Source organism: Hipposideros armiger, unplaced genomic scaffold, assembly GCF_001890085.2.
Source record: "Hipposideros armiger isolate ML-2016 unplaced genomic scaffold, ASM189008v1 scaffold_1546, whole genome shotgun sequence".
In the NCBI taxonomy this organism is placed as follows: domain Eukaryota; kingdom Metazoa; phylum Chordata; class Mammalia; order Chiroptera; family Hipposideridae; genus Hipposideros; species Hipposideros armiger.
Genome location: NW_017732896.1, coordinates 109,730 through 132,923, shown reverse-complemented (window position 1 = coordinate 132,923; position 23,194 = coordinate 109,730). Strand labels below are relative to the sequence as shown.

General features: G+C 35.0%; 1 protein-coding gene across 2 annotated transcripts in view; it reads right to left on the bottom strand.

Annotated features, from left to right (window-relative positions):
* PCMTD1 (protein-L-isoaspartate (D-aspartate) O-methyltransferase domain containing 1) overlaps nucleotides 1–22,957 on the bottom strand; it is a 38,307-nt gene extending 15,350 nt beyond the window's left edge. Inside the window, exons 1-2 of one of the 2 annotated variants that reach the window (XM_019634217.1) lie at nucleotides 22,554–22,957; nucleotides 9,064–9,166 (exon numbers count right to left, since the gene is read on the bottom strand). In XM_019634217.1, coding sequence (XP_019489762.1) covers nucleotides 9,064–9,166; nucleotides 22,554–22,860 — 410 coding nt within the window. In that variant the 5' untranslated portion in view covers nucleotides 22,861–22,957. Of the gene's footprint in view, nucleotides 1–2,370; nucleotides 2,758–9,063; nucleotides 9,167–22,553 lie in introns of those variants that run through there. The other variant, XM_019634218.1, reaches the window with a different exon arrangement.
* Between the last annotated feature and the right edge of the window lie 237 nt (nucleotides 22,958–23,194).

Sequence of the window (23,194 nt, the reverse complement as noted above, 5' to 3'; positions counted from 1 at the left end):
GGTATCTTTAAATACAGTAAAACCTTGGGTTGCAAGTAACATGGTTTGCGAGTGTTCCGCAAGACCAGCAAACATTTCTAATACATTTTAACTTGGTAAATGAGCAATGTCTTGCAATATGAGTAGTTTGTTTCCAGAACGAATTATGCTCGCAAACCAAGGTATTACTGTATTTCTTCTGAATTTTAATTGTATCTCCATCACCTATTCCAGTCCTCAAAAAACATTTACTAAATAAGCGAACCATGTAAGAAACATAAATGCTTTGTCAACCTTTCCACCTACAAATTTTGAATACGAACCCAAAGTTGACAAATATGCTAATCACAAAATCTCAGGACTAGAAGAGAAACTTGCCCAGAAATAGTTACAGAAAAAAATATGTGCCCATGGGCACTCTCTGTATCAACCTGATGGCTCTTGTTTTACTAAATTGGTTACTATAAATAACTATAGCTTCATGTTACAGATTGCATGTTTTTTCCCCCCCAAAAAATGCCAAAAAAAAAAGCAAAAATCAAATAGTAAAACAAAACAAACCCTTGGCTTAAATGAATAAATTAACTGTCCTATATCTAAAAAGGCATTTTTTTGGAGACTTTCTGAAATTTAAATGAGTTAACCTTATTCTAGAAAACAACTTAATGTTTTTTCTTGTAACACAGATCAGAACAGGTATGTTTGCTTCCACTTAGGGAGTACTACAAAAGATCATTATAGAGAAAAACTAGATGTCTAAATTTATAAATAATTTCTGTAGTGCAAATGGAACATACACTTCTAAAATATGCATATGAAGTCTTTACACTTTCATTTAAAATATTTATATTAATTTCCTTTACCAGAATACTCAAATTTGAAAGTTCAATTGAACTTGAGACAATATTCCAAAAGGACTGAATACTTCTAGATACAAAATAGTAAAACTTAAAGAACATAAGTAAAATTGGGGAGAAAAGTGTAGTATCTTTAAATGTTGGCACTAAAGTATGTACAACGTAGTAGAGAATCCACATGGTAACACATTACAGAAAAGTTGTAATACTACCAATAACACTAGTCATTAAAAGGACACCAGACAGTGTCCTATCTGGGGGCTATTGATTGTACTTACAACTATACTTGACCGTTTCTACCAATGACACATGAATCCGTCACATTAGTAAAGAAAACAAAACGACTCTTAAATTGCATATACTTACATTATTTTTCTCCATATACCAGTGGGCCATGGGTCACCTTTCCTATTACAGGACTTATAGATGAGCTTTATATTTCTGACGATAAGTATAAAGTTTATATTTATCGTCCTCAACTAGGTACATAGTTGAGGGTACTACTCAGATGTTTTGTATTCTGATACTAAAATTATGGTTTATTTTTATAGTAACAGTTCATATAAATAAATTCATACCAATTGAACTAACATTTTTTTAAAAAGTCTGATTAAAATTTTCAGGCAAATGTTTACGCATATGCTCATATCCTGTTCATATCACATATATTAAGAATGATTGCTTTGAGACGTAGATGATGGCTACTATGTTATTAGAGTAAATTAGAACTGTTAATTCTTCCCAAGTAGAGAAGAAAATAAACACTTTCTTCCTTAGGCTTTCACTATCTTCTAAAAGCTGCTTCTTACCTAAGTTTCCACAAACCTCTATAGGCAAAGGACATATTTTACAACACAAGTACAATTTCTGTATAATCTGGAAGACTGGAGCAATAAACCAGAAGTTTTCAGTTCATTACAAAATAGTACTAAACTATTTATAGCTTTACACATAAAATCTAAGTTAAAAATAGCGAAAGAGAAAATCCAAATTCCATCTTTTCACATCAACCATACACTAAAATGAAACCTAAAGAAAAAGAAAACAAAAAAACCAAAAAATTGGAAAGAAGTCTACCAAAAGTATGGTTCATTCGTTCTTTCTCTAGTTCTTACACTTGATTTAGGGGAGTCCATTTAAATTTTAAGTCTGTTATTAAAATTAAAAATAGCAATCATTTTTATTCTTTGAAGAAAATTTCCAAAAGTTTTCCAAAACAAAATTTCCCAGAGATGACTCACCCTCCTAAATTATACCTCCCAACAATATGTTATCAGTATAAAAAAAATACTTCTAAAATGTGTATAACAATTACAAATTCACTCACTTTTGATTTATAATCATATATTGATTTCAATCTTAAAATCTAATGATTGATATTTAGATTCTCTTATGCAGAGAGGAAAAAATATTTGACATATTCTTACTGAGATGTACACTGCAAATCATTTGTGGGATAATACAGAACACACATATATTTTGGTTTACAACATGAACACTTGCCCAAAACAACACCAGGATTCTAATCACTTACCTGAGCAGTGGTTTTCTTTATAGGTGCATGTTGGAATATCTTCATCTTGTGACGGACAGATGATTTCGTTCACAGCAGGGACCTTGCCAACTTGCCCATATTATTCTTTTGATAAGCTGCTAGGAGATCAGGGTGACCTAGCCTTGCCCTGCAGCTTCCCTCTTAGACGGATAGTCTAGGTCTAGGAGCTGACTGAGAGTAGAAAAAACAACATTCCCCTTCAATACACTGTTGAAGTGGGGACTGACAATTTGTACACCTAGTTTATCATGTGCCACAGGATGCTGTCATTGAAATTTCAGACAATTATTCCAATGGAATAAAGGATTTCAAGGACATAAGAAAAAAAAAATCCTACCTTGTTCTCATACCTCATCCAAAACAACCTGCCAAATGAATCACAGAAACTTCTTTTTCATAAAACACTTTGTCAAAATACGCCATTTTGAGTTTTAAGAGCTAGGACTATTTCATTAAAATAAGACAAAACTTCAGAACCTTCCATTGGGAAGAAAACTCAGGGAAATGTTAATCTTTTGATCTCCAAATGTAGTCATACCATTCAAAAACTCTTACAATCAATAATTAAGCTACTGAATTTAAAAAAAAATTTAAAAACCAAAGACTTTACCTTTTCAAGGTTTCCCTTCCAACTGCACCAAACTCATCTCAGAATAATTCAAGCATTATTTAAAGTGAAGTGTTAAAAGTAAATAGACTGATTTTTTTTTTCATTTAATAAAACTTTAGGAAATCCATGGGATCAAAAACAATCTTTTTACAGGAAATTTGACAGTACTTCATACAAAAGTGAGATTTCACATATTTCAACAATTTCTTCTAATAATGTGTTTGAAATACTCATGCCATTTCTAACTGATTTTAAAATATATAACTGACATCCCAGAGGGCGATTTTTAAGTATTTCTCTGTCCCAGTTTGAATGTTTGTCACGATTAAAAACTATTTACAACCTGTGATAATTGTTATAAACTACCATCTGAACATTATCAGCATATTAAAGTTTCAAATATCTGAGAAATATTTTGAAATAATGTTGAATACATATTTATAGATAAAATCCACTTCAAGTAGGCTAAATTATCTTAAACATGAAGCAGGACTACTCGTGATAAAGTTGACAGACTATAGAAGCAAATCAAATCACTTGAAAAATGAAAACATATAATTAAAAACAAAATTAGGACACTACATATTGCCATAAATCAATTAAATCTTCTACAAAACTATACTATCTCTGAATTTAATTTAAAACTTAACATCTCAACAAAATCTTGAGGAATGCATTGCCTCTCCCACTCATCTCTGCCCCCAATTCACACTGTAAGTGTCATTAATGAACAGGGTAGGTGTGCTCTGTAATAAAAATACTTTGGTGCATTTAACCATGCTAACAGCACTCCTTAATTCTAATCTGAAGGAAATAAATGATAAAAATAAAAGTGTTGCTTCAACTTTGTATCTGGGGCTAAATTGGTAGGCTGTAATTCATTGATAGCAGCTTACTGATGGGAAGATATTAGAATAATTCTGTGTTTACATCATCATAGCTAAATCAGAACTAAATAAAAAGACAGCCTATCTAATTCTGTTTTCTCATCTGGGAAACGTGGACACCAATATTGTCTCTAGGACTGTGTATAAAGCACTTAGAATGGGGCAAGGTACTTAATGATTAGACAATACATTTTAGGTGCTATTATTTTCATCATCTCATTACGGTTTTTAGTACTCATATCATGATTCATTTATATGACAAACTATATAGAAACAACTCCATTCAAATAGAATGAAAATCTTCAACAAATCGACTATGCTCTACTCATTTGGCTACTAATACTAGAATACTTCCAAAATGAGCTATAGTATACTTCGGACGGGAGGGGAGCTGTGTGATCTGTTGTCTGAGAAGGAAACAGCACACTCCAAAGCATGCAGTCTAGGAAGCCAGGTCAACTACTTGTACATGTTTACATATTATATAAATACATAAATGTAGCTATCAATAAATGCTATACCAATTACTAACGCATTTGCTAAATATTTATAGGGTAAAGGTTTACAATTCAGGCTTACTCTTCCAAGTAGCTACAGATGGAGAGGTTATTTTGCTTACTGTACATGCACAAATCTTGATTCATACAATTTGACCTTTCCCAACCTTCTCCTTCCCTCATGAAAGCCAGACACCTAAGGGCCATTAAAGCCTAGGCCCAAAGACTTGTCTAGCAGAGTGGGCTAAAATAAAGATGTTCTAGAGAGTTTGTGTGAAGAGTAGAACAGGGGTCAACAAACTCTGGGTAACAGGCCAAATCCTGCCTGATCTTGTTTTTATAAACAAACTGTCTATACAGATACCCTGGACTGCCAGAAAGATGAACAAGTGGGTCCTAGGGCAAATTAAGTCTGAAACATTGCTGGAGGCTAAATAACAAAACAAGTTGTCCTACTTCAGGTATATCATGAAAAGGCAGGGTTTTTTAGAAAGAACAATAATGCTGGGAAAAATAGAAAGAGCAGGAAAAGAAGAACACCAAATATGAGATGGATTGACTCCGTAAAAGAAGCCATAGGAATGAGTCTACAGGAGCTGAGCAGGTTGTTGAGAACAGGACATTGTGGATGTCACTCATTCATAGGGTTGCCAGGAGTAAGAGCCTACTCAATGGCACATAACACACGCAGAATACCCCTATGCCCACTTCTTTACATAATGTCTATGGCTGCTTTTGTTCTCTGACAGCAGAGCTGAGCAGTTGCAAAACAGACCTAAACTATTCATTATAAAGGACCACCTTTCTTGGAAACATGTGCCAATGTTTTACAGGGCCCTCAAATTCAAATGTCAATTTTATAAGGCAATTTCAGTAATTCTGGGAATATCATAGGTAAAGGAATAAACCATACAAGAGAGCTCCCTCTTCCCTTCCATCTCCAAGCACAGTAAATTCAGAGTAGCTTCTCCAAATTATTTTACCTGCTGATACAGGACTAAGGCATAGGATGTTCGAAAGTACATGCATTAGAATAAGGATACTTGTTTCTAAAGGAAGGGATGCTACTTTCAAGACTCAGGAACCAAGAGTGCTTTATACAGCACATACAAAAATACACATTTGTACCTTTTATTTGTATCTTTTAAAAGGTCATCTGAGTGGCTGGCCGAGTGGCTCAGTTGGTTAAGAGTGCTAGCTCTGAGCAACAGGGTCACTAGTTCGATTCTCACATGGGCCAGTGAGCAGCGCCCAGGCTGAGCTGCCACTGAGCTGCCAACAGGTGGCAGGATAGCTCATTGGTGAAAGCACATGCTCCTCACAACAAGGTTGCCTGTTGGACTACCACATGGAATGGTGGGCTACGTCCACCCACAACTAAGATTGAACACAACACCTTGAGCTGAGCGGCTGCCAGCTGGCGATGGGCGACTGGATGGTGACTGGACTTGGAGCTGAGCTAGCTGCGCCCTCCACAACTAAGATTACAGGACAACAGCTTAGCTATTCTCCTTCCCCAATTCCCCAAAACTGTTCCCCTTCCCCAATTCCCCAATAAAATCTTTAAAAAAATAAAAATAAAAGGTCATCTGACATTATATAGTCTAATGTTGAGTAGTTTATCAATTTTCTTCTCACCTACCACATTTGGATGTTCAGTATGTTCTCCAATAGCTATATGCAAGAAAACTTTACAGATGCAGTTTAAACTGTAAGTGACATGACAATGCTTTTGAAAAAGGAACTGATAAAAAAAGATCCAAACCAACAGGATAAATAAGACGGGAAGAGTATTAAGTTTTAGCTATCTATTCTGTGTTACACATAATCAAGGATAATCTGGTACTATGGAACACACAAATAGCAATTAATTTTCCTGAATTACTTTATATTTTAATTAAAATATGTATTTTGATGACCTGTACACAATTAAATATAATGAAACTGCTTGGAAATGGGATTTTTAAAGTCACTTTGCACGGCAAGTTATTTAAATTTAAAAATGGAAAAGAAGTAAAAATATTATCCACAAACATCAAGAAAAATTCCAAGGAAATTATCAAACACAAATAAGATAGGAAAAAAAACTATTATGTCTTTATAATTTCTGTCACTAAAAACATGATATAAAAAGACAAAAAAGGAGCCCACTGAATAACACATCAACTTTGATTACTTAACTTGCAATCACTCACTATTTTATGCAAAATGAAACACTTATCCAGCACCTATTCTTTGTACGCAAGATACTTTTATAAAAAATCTGAAATACATAACTAGTATTTCAGAACACTACTTGAAAACTAAAATAGTTAAAATTTCCAGAACAGTCTAATTTTTTCAGACTAGTTTAATATAGGAATCTGTTTTAAAAATTACTTGCAACACTTCAGAAACAACTATATTATAAAATGTGATTATTTTAACTAAAAAATAAGACCATTAAAAATTAAAAAGAAACATTCAGATCAGTCACATCACCATATTTTTTGATTTATCATTTTATGAATAACAAATCTAAATAAGGCAATAACAACAAACTGAAAAAATACAAGCCAAGGAAATTTGATCATTTTATAATGACATGAAAATAATTTTAGAAAACTTAAGAATTGAGGTATTTCATATATATATCTACATACACACACACACACACACACACTTTTGAAACTTATCTGTTATGGATTATTTAATATTTAAATTAAATCAGCATAGAAAATGCTTTCAATAGTGACATATTTTATTGTTTCCCAGGACCATGTCCTCTTGTCAGCAATAAACTTGAGCTCCATAGATACTTGTATAGAGGGGCTTCAAAGATTCCGGGTTCTTCCTTGAGTTTGTTCTGCTCGATTAATGACCCAAAACTGAATTATCTGTGCCATCATGTATTATTAATACATGAAATGTATTAATATCTAACATACATATAAAGGACCTTACAATAGACCTTAAACATTTGCTTTTACTAGTATTACTTTTATATTTTCTGAGTTTAAATGTATTCAAAAGTCCTTACATGTACACAATTTCAACATCAAAATACTTAAAATAGAAATTCAAATTTAACAAAGTTCTATAGTTCTAATAAACAGTATAAAAAATTTGTCCACATCTGAAGCCCTTAACATGCTACTAATCATAAGACAGGCAGAAATACAAAAGGATGCTAAAATTAAATCCCAATTTCTTATAAAATTACCTGGGCTAAGAACTTTTATCTCAATATGTTATTCTTGGAAATAGAATATGAACCAACACGGTAAGCACTTGAAAAATGATTCAAAATGTGAATTAAATGTTAATTATTTATAAAGACAAGCATAAATAAGATAAATGATGGTGTTCAGCAATTTGATACAGAAAATTCAAGTGGCTTGCTCAAATCCATTGAATTAATTATAGAACAAAATAAAAACCGACCATTTCCAAACTCTCCCAAGCTTGCCTTGACTGAGGTCTTTACCATCCCAGTTACAATCATACCTAGGTAGACACAAAACCTCCCTTTCAACACTGAGGATTTCACTACAACATAATATCAGTTTTCTGCTCTTTTAAATGCTCAAGTGCCACTTGCCAGAGGATAGATACAAACTGGCAATGGCAAAGGGGAAGGAAAGAAAAGGGCGAGGGAAAGAGGAAGGAGGGGTGAAGAAAGGGAGGAGAAAGGAAAATACAGTTCTGAGGCATTCACAGTCTGGACAGGGTCCCCAAGCCTAAATAAACTCTCTAGAAAAAAGCCCTCAGTTTCGATCCAGACTCCTCCAAGTTCCTCACCTCCATGGTCATGGCCAGGGAGCTAGAGATGAATATGGAAGGCACACTCCCAACAACCTGAGTTGGAACTCTGAATAGTTGCACTAAAACTTAGTTACATTAAATGAATAAGTTGTAAGCTTGTGATTCCTACCCTTTTTAAGGCTTTCTTTGAAAATGACTAGTTGAGAGATATAAATGCCCTCCAAATTTTACATAATTTCAGAGTTCATGGACTTTTCAGCATAAGAAGCCCTTGCTCCATAGTATTATCACTGCTGAATTTTAGAAATATTAACCAACAAATATTACCCACCTTCCCTGTCAGCTCAAGCACCCAAGACTGTGCAGCATTTCTTTGAAGGGAAACCAGGAGTTCAAAACAATGGTTTCATAAACAAATTTCTCAAACACAACCCTATCCAAGATCTATCATTGTATTTCTATCATAATTTCCTCTAGATAAATTACAAAGTAATTGGATGTTTTTTTATGAAAGTCCTTTATATGCTAACAGATATCACCATTATGTCACAAATAAAGAGGGCAGAACTATTAAATTATTATCCTGAAGGTATAAAACCAGTTCCAGAAAAGTATTCTAATCAAACATCTTTGTCTCTTCAGAAAAGGAACTTGTATTATGTTTAATGAATGGAACATTACCCTACTAATAGTGATATTAACATAAAATTTTTAAAGTTATTGCATCTATTTGTAATTCTATAGACTCACATAGAATAAAAAGTATAGCATAGAATGATTATTCGAAGTTAATTTTTTTCTCTCATTTTACACCACATTGATTTTTGCTGCATTCAATTGACTATTTAATGATCAATAAACTAATAGTCTTGAGGAACAGACATGTCACACATATCTTACATACCAAGTGCTTTAAGACCAAAACTATACTTACTTATCAAAGCTATCACTATTTTTGATGAAGCTCTCCAGTTTCTCCTTGGCATATTCCACCACATCTGAATGAAGTTCAATTCCATGATTTATTCCAAAAGGACCTGCAATCGTAGCAGCAGCATTTTTATAAAAAATATTAATAATATGTCATTAAAGAGCTCTTTTAATTTCTGCTCATTTATCACAGGAGCAGTAAAGAGGGTTTGAAATATGTGAATATCTTCTAGCAACAGATCTAAAAAGCTGAATGGAAATCTCATTATTTATACTGCTTTAATTAAAAAAAAATGCCTATCTGTCAGGACAATACAGACAAAGAAAGTCATGTAAGACTTAAATGCTTTACCATTGTATTTTTATTTATCATTGGTTAAAATATTGGTAATTCTAAAATCCTGAAACCATGGACTGACACAGATATTATGTAAATATCTCACAACACCTCACCACTAACCCAGTAAATGCTAACTTCCTCAAAGGCCAAGACCGCATCCTATGCCTTCTGGAGCTCCCAGTGTTTAGCAGAATGTGGCCATCAGTCATTTTCCCAGAGCTGATTTCACTGTCCTGTTCCAACATACTTCACACTTATCAGTTGGTGTTTCTATTTGCACATAGCCAAGGATGGGTGACATTCTAGGAATGGGAAACAGGTGAGGGCCCCAGATGATTTTGGTATGGTTCCTTTCCCCACCCTGGCACCAGCTCTCCGAGAATATGACTAACTGGATTTACTTTCCTAAGGCTACTATACATGCTGCCTGTCCCACGACACATGAAAATAACACACAATCTCATCTACTTATGCTACGTTCCTTTTGAATTTCTGAAATTGAGTCAACCAGGTTTTCTACTCTACGTTTGTTATATTTTTGTTTTACTTTGAGATTCGTCTCCCAGGGAAAAGTATGCGAGTGTGTGTGTGTGTGTGTGTGTGTGTGTGTGTGTTACTTATTTTCTGTATCTTATATGGACTTATTTTCTGTATCTTGTATCTATCTTAGGAACTACTTAACAGGATGTGTCCCTTACTGAATGTCATTAAAAATACAATATATATTGGAATTTTAAAAAACAAACAAAAAAATCAGTCAATTATCATGTTTGAATGCTCAGGAGCACATAAAAAAAATGATTTGTGATCTAGGAACTACCTAACCTATAAAAATTAAACCAAAATCTTCATTTACTGTCTTCAAGCCAAAATCAGATAAAGATAATGCTTTAAACTAGTATATTTCTATCACATTGTATTTGATTATTAAAAAAATCTGATTCTACTTTAAAAAATGTTTTCAGATAAAAAGATTAAATAAAAATGCCCTTTGATTCACAAAACCACAACAGATAGAATTAATTTTCTTTGCAATGTTTATGGTTTTTAAAATAAATTATTCTGATTGATGTAATCTGAAATGTTTTGCTTCTCATATTTTGTTTCCTTACTGTCGAACTGTTTGTTGGTCTTATCTGAAAACTGAAATATCCATCCAATACCATTTAAGACCTTTTGTAATTCCTTATTACCACAGATAAACTGACTAAAACTAAAATTTCCTTTTTCAAAATATAAATGAAAGTGGACAAAAAATTAAATCTAGAGAAGCACACTTTTTCATTTAGTATTGAATCCGAATATTTTCGAAACTTGAATTTCCATAAAGAACAATGTTAAGAAACACTGAATAGTTTTCCTCATTTAAAAACTCAAATTAAACTATAATTACTTAATATTAGGTACATAGAAAGGAAAATATTGACCTGTGAAATTAACCTAGTTTTCTTCTTACTCTCTTAAGGTGACCCACTGAATATAAAACATAAGAGGCTTTTATATTTTCATTATCCATTAAGAATCTAAGTTATATTAATCAATTATTTTTTACAAGAAAACAAAACTAGGGCTACACAGGTAAAAGATAATAACAAACGTCAATATTCCTGAAATTTGAAGTTCCCAGTAAGACCCAGTTATAGCATAAACACTATAATAAAGGCAACAGGTAAAGAATCTGGAAATCAAGGCTTCTAGTCAATATTTCAAACTGCCTTATTAAGAGGGAGCTTGAACTTCAGAGTTCTAGGTCAAAAGGGACTACACAGGCTGCTCATCAATTAATGATGCCAATGGTCCCTATTTCCTTTTTTGCTTTCTTATTGCCTAAAAGTAAAGGGGCAACTTTTAGAAATAAGGTTTAAAGTTCATTACGAAAATATCTTAAGAACGTTTTTTCATATAATTCCTTTTTTATACCACCTTGACACAAGATAATTTCATTAACATACAAAGGATTTGACAATACCACAAACACACACATAGAATATATACTATGCACTGATTTCTAATGCCAACACCATTTATGATTTTTAATGGATGTAACCACTTAATTTTAAAATATCACAGAGACATATCTATAATTATCACTAATAAACTGATAACATTGAAAATAATTGAAAAGAATGCATGAATAAAAGGCAAAACTTAAATAGCAATGTCATTTATTAGAATGCAGTATACAACTAGAACACATCAAATGTATGATAAAAATGTTGTGTGATGCTATTCATTGCAACTCATATTTGACATCAGTATTCAATAGAACAGAAAAATCAAACACAGAAACCTAAAAAAATATACATAGCTGTTTCTGAGAACAGAACTAAGAGGTCTAGGGTAGGAAGGAGAAATTTTCATCATTACACCCCTTGTCTAAAGTGCATCTTAACTATATGCATGTATATAACTTTTTCAATAAAAAAATAATGAGCTAGTCAAAGAGATGAAAAAAAAGTAAAATATTTTAAAATAAACAATATAAAATAATTCTAATAGAAAGGTATAAGCTGTCTAGAGAAAAAAAAATGAAACAGTATCCAAAGGAAAAGTGTTAACACTCTCTAACATCTAACAGATAAAACATAAATTTGCCTTTGTATTCAATAGATTCCAATGTTAGTCTGTATTTGCCAGTGGGAAGAGGTTGTTCTATGAAGTAATAAATGCTTAATTTTCATAATACATATTAAAAAAATGAAAGTACTAACAGTTGACCACTATCTTTAATGGCTAATTATTAAAGAGAAAATAGAAACATACATAAAAGTCAAGGTTTATTAAGACAAATACAGTTATTAGGAAACCCTAGGTATCTTAAATAATATTAGAAATGATTTTTAAGATTGGCAATAGCCCATTTATTAAGAATAACAAATGTAATAAAATTCCAATATAATAAAGTCTAGAGGCTGTTTTTCTTTTGTAGTAGTTGGATCTAACCTAGTTCATTTATCATGTACTAGTTCGTCAATAATCAAAGCTTATATGTAAAGGTCAATAATTATAATTCAAAATCCATCATTTCAACTGACTAAGATCTAAACACTGTGGGGTGGTGATAAAGACAGATTTAAGGGAGGATGTCTTACTGTCCAACCTTGGTTCCTCAATAGCTATATAATCTGAGACCAGTCACTTACCATTTGAATTCTTTCCTACTGTATAAAATGAATTCCTGGCAAAAATCATGTAAATTATGTAAAACTGCTTCACACACCATAAAGTACAAGATTGGTACCAATCATTAAAACTTATAATGTGCCCTTTCATTGTACGTAAGACTGGATAGTTGTAGAAGCAAAACCATAACCTATACAAGGGGGGTTTCAACATTGATTGCATATTAGAATAACCTGGGAATTTTAACATTAAATTTAGAAGTAGATTAAATTTAATTTGATTTTAACTGTAAATGCTTGGGTCCCGCCCCAAAAAGGTAGAGGGAATCTCTCATGGTGTGGCCTAGGCTCTGCAGGTAGCCCTAACATGCAGCTCAGGTTGAATACATCTGCCTAATTATTACAAAGTCCAATCTAAATTATTTTAAACATCTCTTCGGGCTATCCAAATCTCTGTTCTCACTGGTAAAATGATTATCAAGAATTAGTATCTACAAATCATTTTGGGTAAAACTAAATATTTACCCCAAGAGGGAGTAGGTCAACCAGTTATTTGGTTTCTAGGAAACTAAAATTTCTCATAGTTAGAACTAAAATATATATGTAAAAACATCTTTCAAAAAGTTATAATGTTACTTTATTACTAATTTTAGTTGTATAAAAGTAGGCAGCTTTGGAAAGATTTATAAATAACTTTATAAGAATTCAGAAATAAGCAATAGGTGAAAAGTAGACAAGAATAGGTTTCTTTTTTTTTCTCATGAACACCCTCAAGTATAATGTAGAGACGTAAAATAGTGCAAAGGTAGATAAAGGAAAGGGGAGAAAAAAGGAATCAGCAAAAGATTAAGTAATCATTAGCTAAATAAAGAGAAATTGACTTAATGCAGTGCCACTTATTAAAATATAATTAAATTCTTATGGTTTCTTCATCCTACTATATCACACTAAAAATGCATATTAAAGAATGAAAAACACTGCCAAATGTTTACTGAATCTTGCCATGTTAGCTTAACCATCCTGAAGCTGGCTGGCTATATCTAAGACTAGAAAATTGTTCCCTGTTCTCTAGGTTTAGAAAAGGCCTCATGAAGTAAGTCTTGAAATTTACTAGAAAGTTCAGATTCCAGTCCCTCAGACTCCTCTTGGCTTATGGATAATACAAGTCCTATTTTTATTACACTTGAATCTTAGAAATATGTTTACATGAAATCTGCAAGTGTTGCTTTAAACAGTTACAGAGAGTGGACCCAAGCCTCCATGTGTCTAAAATGTCAAAATACCCAGAAGACTTCACAATCAGTTCATTTACATATTTCCATTCAGCAGGCTGAAAATATTCAAGTCTAACATGTCCAGAGCAACTTATGACTGTATCTCACACATCTACACTGGCACATTAAAAAAGAGATTAAGTCTCTACCAAAGCAAATTCAATAAACTGAGAAACAATATGTGCTCAACTATAACATAACAAAGAACAATTTTAAAAGCTAATTTGAACAGCTTGATCCAAATTCATTTTAATGCAATCATTTCCCCTGGAAGCCAATTTCATCAGTTCTTTCATTCCATTGCATATTGATTTGTGAAGTACCTGAAGATACTCTGGGGCCAGCAATGTGATCAAGTCACATAAATACTCTATATTTACTGAACTAAATGAAGAACGGCCACTGTAACAATGCTTCTGTTGTCAGTTCAGAAATGACATGCACAATTTCGTGGGTGTGGGGTGTGTCTCGTGCAGTGTTGTGTTCTCTGCAGCTGGCAGTGGCAAATAGAATAACTACTTTTTGAAAGAATAATAAAGTACATAAATATAGCTATGGTCCCAAGTTTAAAAGGTTCACAACTAAGACTGAGGCAAATTGTATATACAAAGCATAAAAATGTATATTTTTTGGTCTTGATTTTAAAATATACTAGCAAAACATCATAAGTATATGTCAAATCTACTTTATCTGTATTATCACAGAATGAGGTATTCCACACAAGTAAGTCTTACAGGTAAGTACATTCCATTCAAAATAAATTTCTTATTAATTTTAGCTGTTTGATAGAAATCTTCTAAAATGCAACACACATTTTACTTTATGTACCTAAGAACGTTCCTCTGAGTTCAAGTCAATGATCATCTCTATAAATAGGTGAGTACTGCTGACCTTTGAACAACATGGGGTTGAACTGCACAGGTCCATTTACATGCGGATTTTAAAAAATAAACATATAGTCAGCCCTCCTATCCCTGGGTTTCATATCCATGGATTCAATTCAACCAACCGCAGATTGAAAACAGTATTTTTGATCCACAGGTGAAAATCGTGAGATACGGATGGCCAACTATGCAGTGTTCCATACCATTTCATATAAGAGACTTGAACATCTGCAGACTTTGTTATTTGCGGGGTTCTGGAACCAATCCCCCACAGATACTGAGCAGCTGTATATAAGTTTTTAGGGAGTCAAAAGTTACATGTGGATTTTCAACTGCACAGGGGGTCAGTGCCCCTAACCTCCACATTGTTCATGGGTCAACTGTATTATGCAAAAATGGAGGCATTCTCAGGGATCAATAGTGTTATTCTTGAAGTAGGGAGGCAACTAGATAAAATGGATGAGAAGGAGAAAAGAAAAATCTTTCAAAGTATGTCTCCTGAAGGGGCCAGCCGAGTGGCTCAGTTGGTTAAGAGCTCGCGCAAGAGTGCGAGCTCTGAGCAACAGCGGTTCGATTCCCAGCCCGAGCTGAGTTGCCGCCAGGTAGCAGGATGGCTCAGCTAAAAAAAAAAAAAAAAGTAATACATTCAAAGTATGTCTCCTGATTCTTTTGGCTTTTTTAACCCTATGAATGTATTACCTATCACAAAATATAATTAGAGAGAAGAGAGATTGATGTTCAGGTTTCTTCCTTGAGTAATTTTTGGATGAAAAAAAGTACCTTTCATCAAAATGAGAAACAAAGGAGGAAGAAAAAAATTTGAACTGCTTTGTCTTCTATGAGATAGGGTAAGAAAGGATAACTTGAGACAGGTTCAACTTCTGGAATCTTGTGTACACCGAAGAAGAAATAATGCAGTAAGCACCACACATTTAAATATTGTTAGAGTAGCCTGAAGATTCAAGAGTGTGCAGAGCTCGGCAGACAGACCTTGGTGCTAGAAACCTATGAATTCTCTGCATGTGGATGTTGCTTGAAGACAGAAGGAAGATCTACCCTTCACTTGCTAAAGCCAAAGCTTCTATAAAAAGACAGAGAAAGTGCTTGTAAAGGCAATGCAGAGATTTGAAATTCAGGGAAAGAATCTTTGAAAGCCACAGATGTGGAAAGGTACACGGGCTAACCCTGCAGGAGCCACCCAGAGAGAATGTGAAGGCAGGTTCCAGAAGGGCCCAACAACTCCAGCAGGCCAAGCAACTCTGCCAACACAAGTCAACCCCTGGCTTTTATCTGAGGTGCTCAGTCCAACATCCAAGCCAGCCTAGGTAAGACTGCATGAGAAGAGAAAGACAATTCTGTAGGCACCAGCTCCTACATAGGGAGATAAAAGATTAACAAATTATTTTACACAGAGACAATTTCAGAAAGGTTTAGTAATTTTCTGAAATTACAATCGATACTCATTATTTGTGGTAGTTTATGCTCTATAAAGTCGAGCAATCACTTAATTAGCAAATGCTGAACCACTGTTACTAGAGGAATATATACATATATACACATATGTGAAGTAGAGTATAATCTTAAATCCTAAAACCTCATCCTGGTAGTCTATTTTCTTTATTTTACCAAAGAGAAAATGAACTTCAGAAGTGTTAAGTGATTTGAGTGAGGTTGTCCCACTAGTGGGGTCGGAAATGGGCCCGAGAGCCAGCGCTGCTTGCACTGTGCTGCCCACTTCTGTCTCCATCCTGGGACTATCTCTGTCAGACACGAAACAAGCGGGCAGAGCTTCACCTTGTTCCACCCCTGCAAGAAAGAAACATGCTCACAGACAGATTCAAACTGTTCACTCCTGCACATGTGTGCGAATGACCTCAAAATCACCACCAAGTACTGATTTGAGGGTTACAAATAAATTTTAGCAAGTAGGCAAATTTGCAAATAATATGGATCGACTGTATTTGGTACATGAATGATCCAAGTTGGGGATAGTTAATCCCTAAGGTAAAACTCAAGATGCACAGAGAACCATCTAAGACTTTTCATGCCACTGAGGGAATTGCCTTATAACTTCTAAGAATAATATGTGGAAATAATAACCAGAAAAAACTTATTATGAAAACTTTGTAAATTTTGTAAAACTTATACTGTTTCCTAATAAGATATTTTTATTATTTACTATTTGTTGCTCTGTACTTATCAGCAGTAATATCCATAAACACAAAGCATCTGGGTATTGACTTTCAGGTAGCAGCAATTAAGGAGAATGGTTGAGTAAGGATTTCCATGCCACAATCAGAAGTGAAGAGTGGAAAAACCCCTAAGATACAGGATAGTGGTGGCCACTCAATACAGGGTATATAGGTAGAAGAAAAGAGACACACAAGCCTAACTAGGACTAAGAAGCAATGGTTTAAAACAGTGAGGGGACGGAGCGTGAGCTCTGAGCAGCAGGGCCCCGGTTTGGAACCCACATGAGCCAGTGACACTGCCCTCTACAGCTAAGATGGTGAACAACAGCTCAACCTGGAGCTGGGCTGCCGTGAGTCGCCGGCGATGGCATAGGCTGCAGTGGGCTGCCATAAGCTACCGTGAGTGGCCAGCAGCCGGCGTGAGCTGCCGTGAATGGCCGTCCAATGGCCGGCGACCGATCTGCCTCACCCGGGAAGAGCACAATGATCACGATACCAACATGGGCCAGTGAAGTGACAGCTTCCACAACTAGACTGAAGAACCAAAGGACAGAACTTGTCTGTTCCCCTTCCCCGATTCCCCAACGCTGTTCCCTCCCCCAATTCCCCAATAAAATCTTAAAAAAACAAAACAGTAAGGAGCTTTATCAGTTTCAGAAAATGTTCAGTAGCCTAAATGAAAGGGTTCTTTTCAAAACAGATTTGCCCGGAGCCCAAAATAAAGCACATATCAATAGCAGCATTTGTAATTCCTAAAAAAATAAAATAAAATTTCCTCCCTTTACCCTACCAGCCAGAAAAGGAGGATACAGGACAGAGGGAAAACTGAGGTTTGGTTTAATGTAGAAAATACAATCTGCCTTACGAGAACCCTAGAAACTTGCAGAATGTGTTTTGTCTTACCAAAAAGAATAGGTGTTGGGGTGGGTGAGGGGTGGGGAGACTACTCTGAACCGCCCTGATTCTCTGGCCTCAAGTGAGCCAAGAAAGTTTTCCAAAAGACCATGAAAACATATTTGAAAATCATATTTCTGATAAAGCGATTGTATCCAAAATATATAAAGAACACTTACAATTCAATAATAATACTAACAATTTAATTTAAAAATGGGGGAAAGATTTGAATAATATATAAAGAACACTTAAAACTCAATAATAAGAATACTAACAACTAAAAATAGGGGAAAGATTTGGATTGGCATTTCACCAAAGAAGACATAGAAATAATCAAAAAGCACAGGCACAGATGCTCCACATCATTAGTAATTAGGGAAGTGCAAGTTAAAACCAGAATGAGATATCGTTTTATACCCACTAAGATGGCTATTAGAAAGAAAATAACAAGCATCAATGAGGATATGGAAAAACTGGAACCTCATACATTGTTGGTGGGACTATAAAATAGTGCAACCACTTTAAAAAAGTTTGGTCATTTCTTTAAAAATTAAACATACACTTACCATATTGCCCAATAATTCCACTCCGAGGAATCCACCCAAGAAACATGGATGTCCACACAAAAATTTATACATGAATATTCATATCAGCATCATTCATAGCAGCCAAAAAATGGTAACCCAAATGTCTATTAAGTGGTGAATGGACAAAAAAAATGTGCTATGCCCATATAATGGACTATTTGTTAGCCACAACGAGGAATGGAGTATTAATACATACTACAGCATGCATGAACCTTGAAAACATAATGCTAAGTGAAAGAAACCATATACAAAAGACCATATATTGTATAATTGTATTTATAAGAAATGTACAGAAAAGGTAAATCTGTAGTGAGAAGATGAGTGTTGGGCTGGGGTAGGGACATGGAGTGGATGCAACCGTGCATGTGGACTCTTTTTGGAATGACGGGAGTGTTTTCAAATTTGATTATAGTAATGTTTGCACAACTCTGCAATTTACTAAAATTCACTGAATTCAGAGGCTAAAATGAAAGAAAATATGAGGATCTGAGGTCAAAGGCAATATGAGTGTAGCTGAATGAGGGCCATTTAATGTCCTGTGATAAACAGAGAGGAAGAAAAGAGCATAGAGACCAAACATGATGGCCTCATATAGCTTAACTAATTAGCTCTTTTGGACACTACAACAGTTGTTGGTATTTACATATGGCAGTCAGTTTCCTGTTAAGCACACAAGATTATTAATTGTTTCACCTTAGGAAATAATGTTGTAGTGCTGAGGTAGTGCTACACTTAGTGTTGGAATGACTCTGGCAATCTCGTCTATTAACTGAGGAACTAGGCAAGAGGCTAAGAAAATCATTAAGTTGAATAAACCTTGATATTATAGGTTTTATAAGAAACCTATAGTTTTTGTATAATGGGTTATGTAAGAAAATGGGAGTGAATCCTTAAGCAAAAAGGGTCAGAATGGAGAACCATCCCTACTTGGATCAGAAAGATTTCAGAGTAACTTGCTTTTATGGTTCTGATAATGTAACTCAATTCTGGGAGTAGAGGAGTTGGGAGGCTTCTTTTCTCCTATTTTTCAATGGGATTCCCCTAGGTATGAGAAAACAGTACTGAGAGAGGAATCAATTAAAAACAAGATTCTGTATGAAATTCCTTTGTTCTAGGAAGACTCTCAGGGAGAAGCAAGTGGAACAGGAAGAATTTATCTTCAATTTGAAACTAAAGCTGTATAAATGAGGTGATCCATTCTCTAGGTCCTGGGCAAAAATAAATTCCATTTATGAATAACTGTTTTAAATGTACTTCAATCAAAAGAAATTTCTTAAAGTAAAGATAAATCTAACTTCCTCTCAGTGAACAAAAGCTCCCTCAAGATGGTAACCCAACCTGTACAGGTGTGTTTCTGGAGTGGCATGGAAATTCCTCAAAGGATATTCTTCCTTATCTGTATCATCAAAGCACAGATGCCTTGCTCCTCCCTTACTCAGCCTGGTCTCCTCCAGATTATAGTGAGCATGTCCTCAGATGAGAACCACTGCCGATGGTGAGCACCTGTCATTCCCATCTTGTGACTGGAGAGAAACATGGCTGAGGGCCATGGTGTTATACTCGTGGTTACTTAATAAGGCATGAACTTCTGTTCGTAAGGTCACTGTGAAGCAACAGAGCCAATCTGATTCACCATACTCAGATAATTATAGGAAGCATGTAAACATTCTTCTTTGGATCTAGTTCTAAGTGATTTTTATGGATGTATGCTCTCTTCCTTGACTTAAACTTTCTCAAGACAAAAAACAAAAAAAAAAGGAGGCAGGGAAAAAAAAGATTCAGCTTCCTCAGAAGCTGGATAGATCCAAGATTTATTAGCTGTAATCATAGTTTTACAGACTGTTCTTTCTCCCTTTCCCACCCCCCACCCCAACCTGTAGAGACATATGCTGGGGGGTAAGATCGCAAATACTCCCCTCCTTTTCCTTCTTTTAAATGCTTTTATTTTACCTTTCTCACAAAACGACTATTTCCCATCAAATGAAAAGGAACTGTATCTTGGTCTTGACTGTGCAGGATCACACATAGTAAATCCTGGAATAATGTTCAGTAATCATAGTCATACATATAACTAAAGACCCATGACTCCTGGAGTCTGTGACAAGAAGAAACTGTCTAGTGCACTGTGGATCATTTACACCAGGGTCTGTTTCCCTACAGTGCTCCCTGGTATGGACTAAAGGACATTCAAGATACAATGAAGGTTGAGGTCGCTCTACAAATGCACATGGGTAAAGGAATCTAAATCTCGAAAACTGAGACTAAGAAATGAAGTTTAAGAGGGCCATCTCACTGCTAGCAAGGCTGCTAATTATGACCCTCTCTCCTGGCCAGGGCTTTGGTTAGACTGCCCTCCCTCAGCAAGAGCCAGGTGACAGGGATGGAGAAGTGGAAGACAGGGTAACAGGTGCTCTGAGGCTGGCCAGAGACGGTATGAAGCCTGGACTCCAGCCTAAAGTTGCCAGAGCTGGTCAAGAAACGCACTGGTTCAAGAAGAGTAACTCCCACTTTTGGAAAGAAGCTTCTCCCCTCCTTCCCTGACCCACCAAACTAAGTTCCTTTGATTTGGAAACTGTCTCAAAACCTAGAGATTCCTTTTTCAAAGAAGCACTAGTGATAGTAGTGATAGATGCCTGGGCTTCCCAACCTGCTGAGAAATTCCTGTCTCCAGATGGCAGGAGAACCAAATCTAAATAAAACCTGTTCAATATATTTCTTGGTAAAAATTAGTAACTTGTTACCATTTTTGAGTAGTTATTATATATCAGGAACTGACTCAATTGTGGGAGGCAAGTGCTCTATTTTCTTTACCTTTTTTTTTTTTTTTTAACAAAATAGATCGCAGGTTCCATGACTAGGAGAGAAAGTAAGACACCAGAGAGTATGTAGGTAGGAAAAGGAAATTTCAAGACTAAAAATGCCTTAAATGTCATATGTGACCACATAATTTACTGTCCAAACTGGGACACTTTGGGAAAGAGAAGGACATATTAATACTGATGCTAGGACTACAGGGATAAACTAGGACTGCCCCAGCACAACGGGATGTAATTATCCTACTCTAGTCACTTCGCTATTTAAAATCTTTCAATGATACCCCATCACTTAGGAGTAAATTTTAAGTCAGTCTCATTTCTGCAACTTGGGCATATACCTCAACTATAATATCACATTGGATGAGAACTGCTGGTTTTTGTCGTTCTACCCTCACCAGTCTGTGAACTCAAGGGCAAGAGTCTATGCTACGGGCCTTAATGCTCTATCTTAATGCTTGCCACACAGTAGCACTCAGTAAATACTAAGTGGTTTAGTACAATTCATGGTTGTTCATCCTCCACCCAACATCATTCATGTCTTACAGATTTTCCTCTAGCCATGCTTTTTCCACTCATATTCCGTATTCTCCAGTTGTTACTTCCTGGCTATGTGACTTTAGGCAAGTTATTTTATCTCTCTGTGCCTCAGTTTAATTCACCTATATACATGGGAATCATAATAGTTTATACTTCACAGGATCATTAACAATGTTAAATGAGTTACTGTATAGTAAAGTGCTTTAAACAATGCTAGTTAGTTAGCCCTTATAGTAGTCACCCAGTAAGCTTCTCAAAGGCTGAGGTATTTGTCCGTCTTGATCACTGCTGTATACTCACACCAGAAATAATGCCTGGCAGGACAAACAATAAGTATGCTGAAAGTTTAATGACATATACTTCACTCTTGCTGTGTTTTTTCAATCCTTTGCTGTGCCCTACCAGTGCCACATCCTCTGCATTCCACATACTCCTGTATCTTCTAACAAAAACCTGGCAGCATTCCCTCTAAAATGGGACACTGATAACTATCAAACTCTATGCCAGCAGTCAGAATACTTTACCTGAAACATATTACATTATACTCCTGAGTCTCCTGCCTACCAGCTGTTCAATTTTAAGTATAGACAATGACTGGGGTTTACAAAACAGTTCCAAGAGCCTTCTAGGTATAGTACTGAATGCAGAAGTTATCTACCAGGCTCAGGGCTGAGAATAAGAAAAGATACTACTACCTTGTGTTTCCATTTAAGTAAGGAAGACAACTACTTTGAGTATATACATTCAAACATACACTGTACACAAAGTTACAAATGCTGTAAATCATAAACAGTTAATACAAACTCAGCTTATTTTTTAAAAATGAATTTTACAAAAAATAAAATTACCTAAAATTAAGCCCACCATTGTACTTAAATATCCGGTTCCACTTCCCAGGTTAAGAAAAGACAATCCTGGTTGAAGTTGCAATGCTTCCATAACTTCAGAATAAATGCAAGGTGCTGACAAGTGTATGTTCCCATGCTTCCAGGCTAAGTCTTTGTAAGCATTGTCTCGGTAGCCTTCCAAATAGTAATCTCCGCGATCAATCGCTCTGAAGGCTTGTTCCACTCTTTCAGTGCGGATATACTGAGCTTCTTTTAAGTTATCAATTAAGTCATCATTATCATCCCCAGCACTCACAGCTCCTCCCATGACAGTATTCAAATCAAATCATAAATTTTAAAATGTAATAAAATTAGAAGAAATGGCTTCCAATAATGTAGTATGGTTTGTTTTCCTTTTAATATTGCACTTGATTTCCAAAAATAAATTAATCCTGAAAGGGAAGAATAAAAATAAACAGGTTTAAATTAATGCTCAAAAAGAAAGTAATTCCAGTTTATTAAATATGTAATAGTCATTTTAACTAACTACCATTTATTTCTAAAAGACAGAGTCTGTTCCAGGTATAGTGTTAACTTTATTATTTTAATTATTCTTATAATAACGACAAAGGCAGCTTAAGTATGACCTCATTGGTAGATGG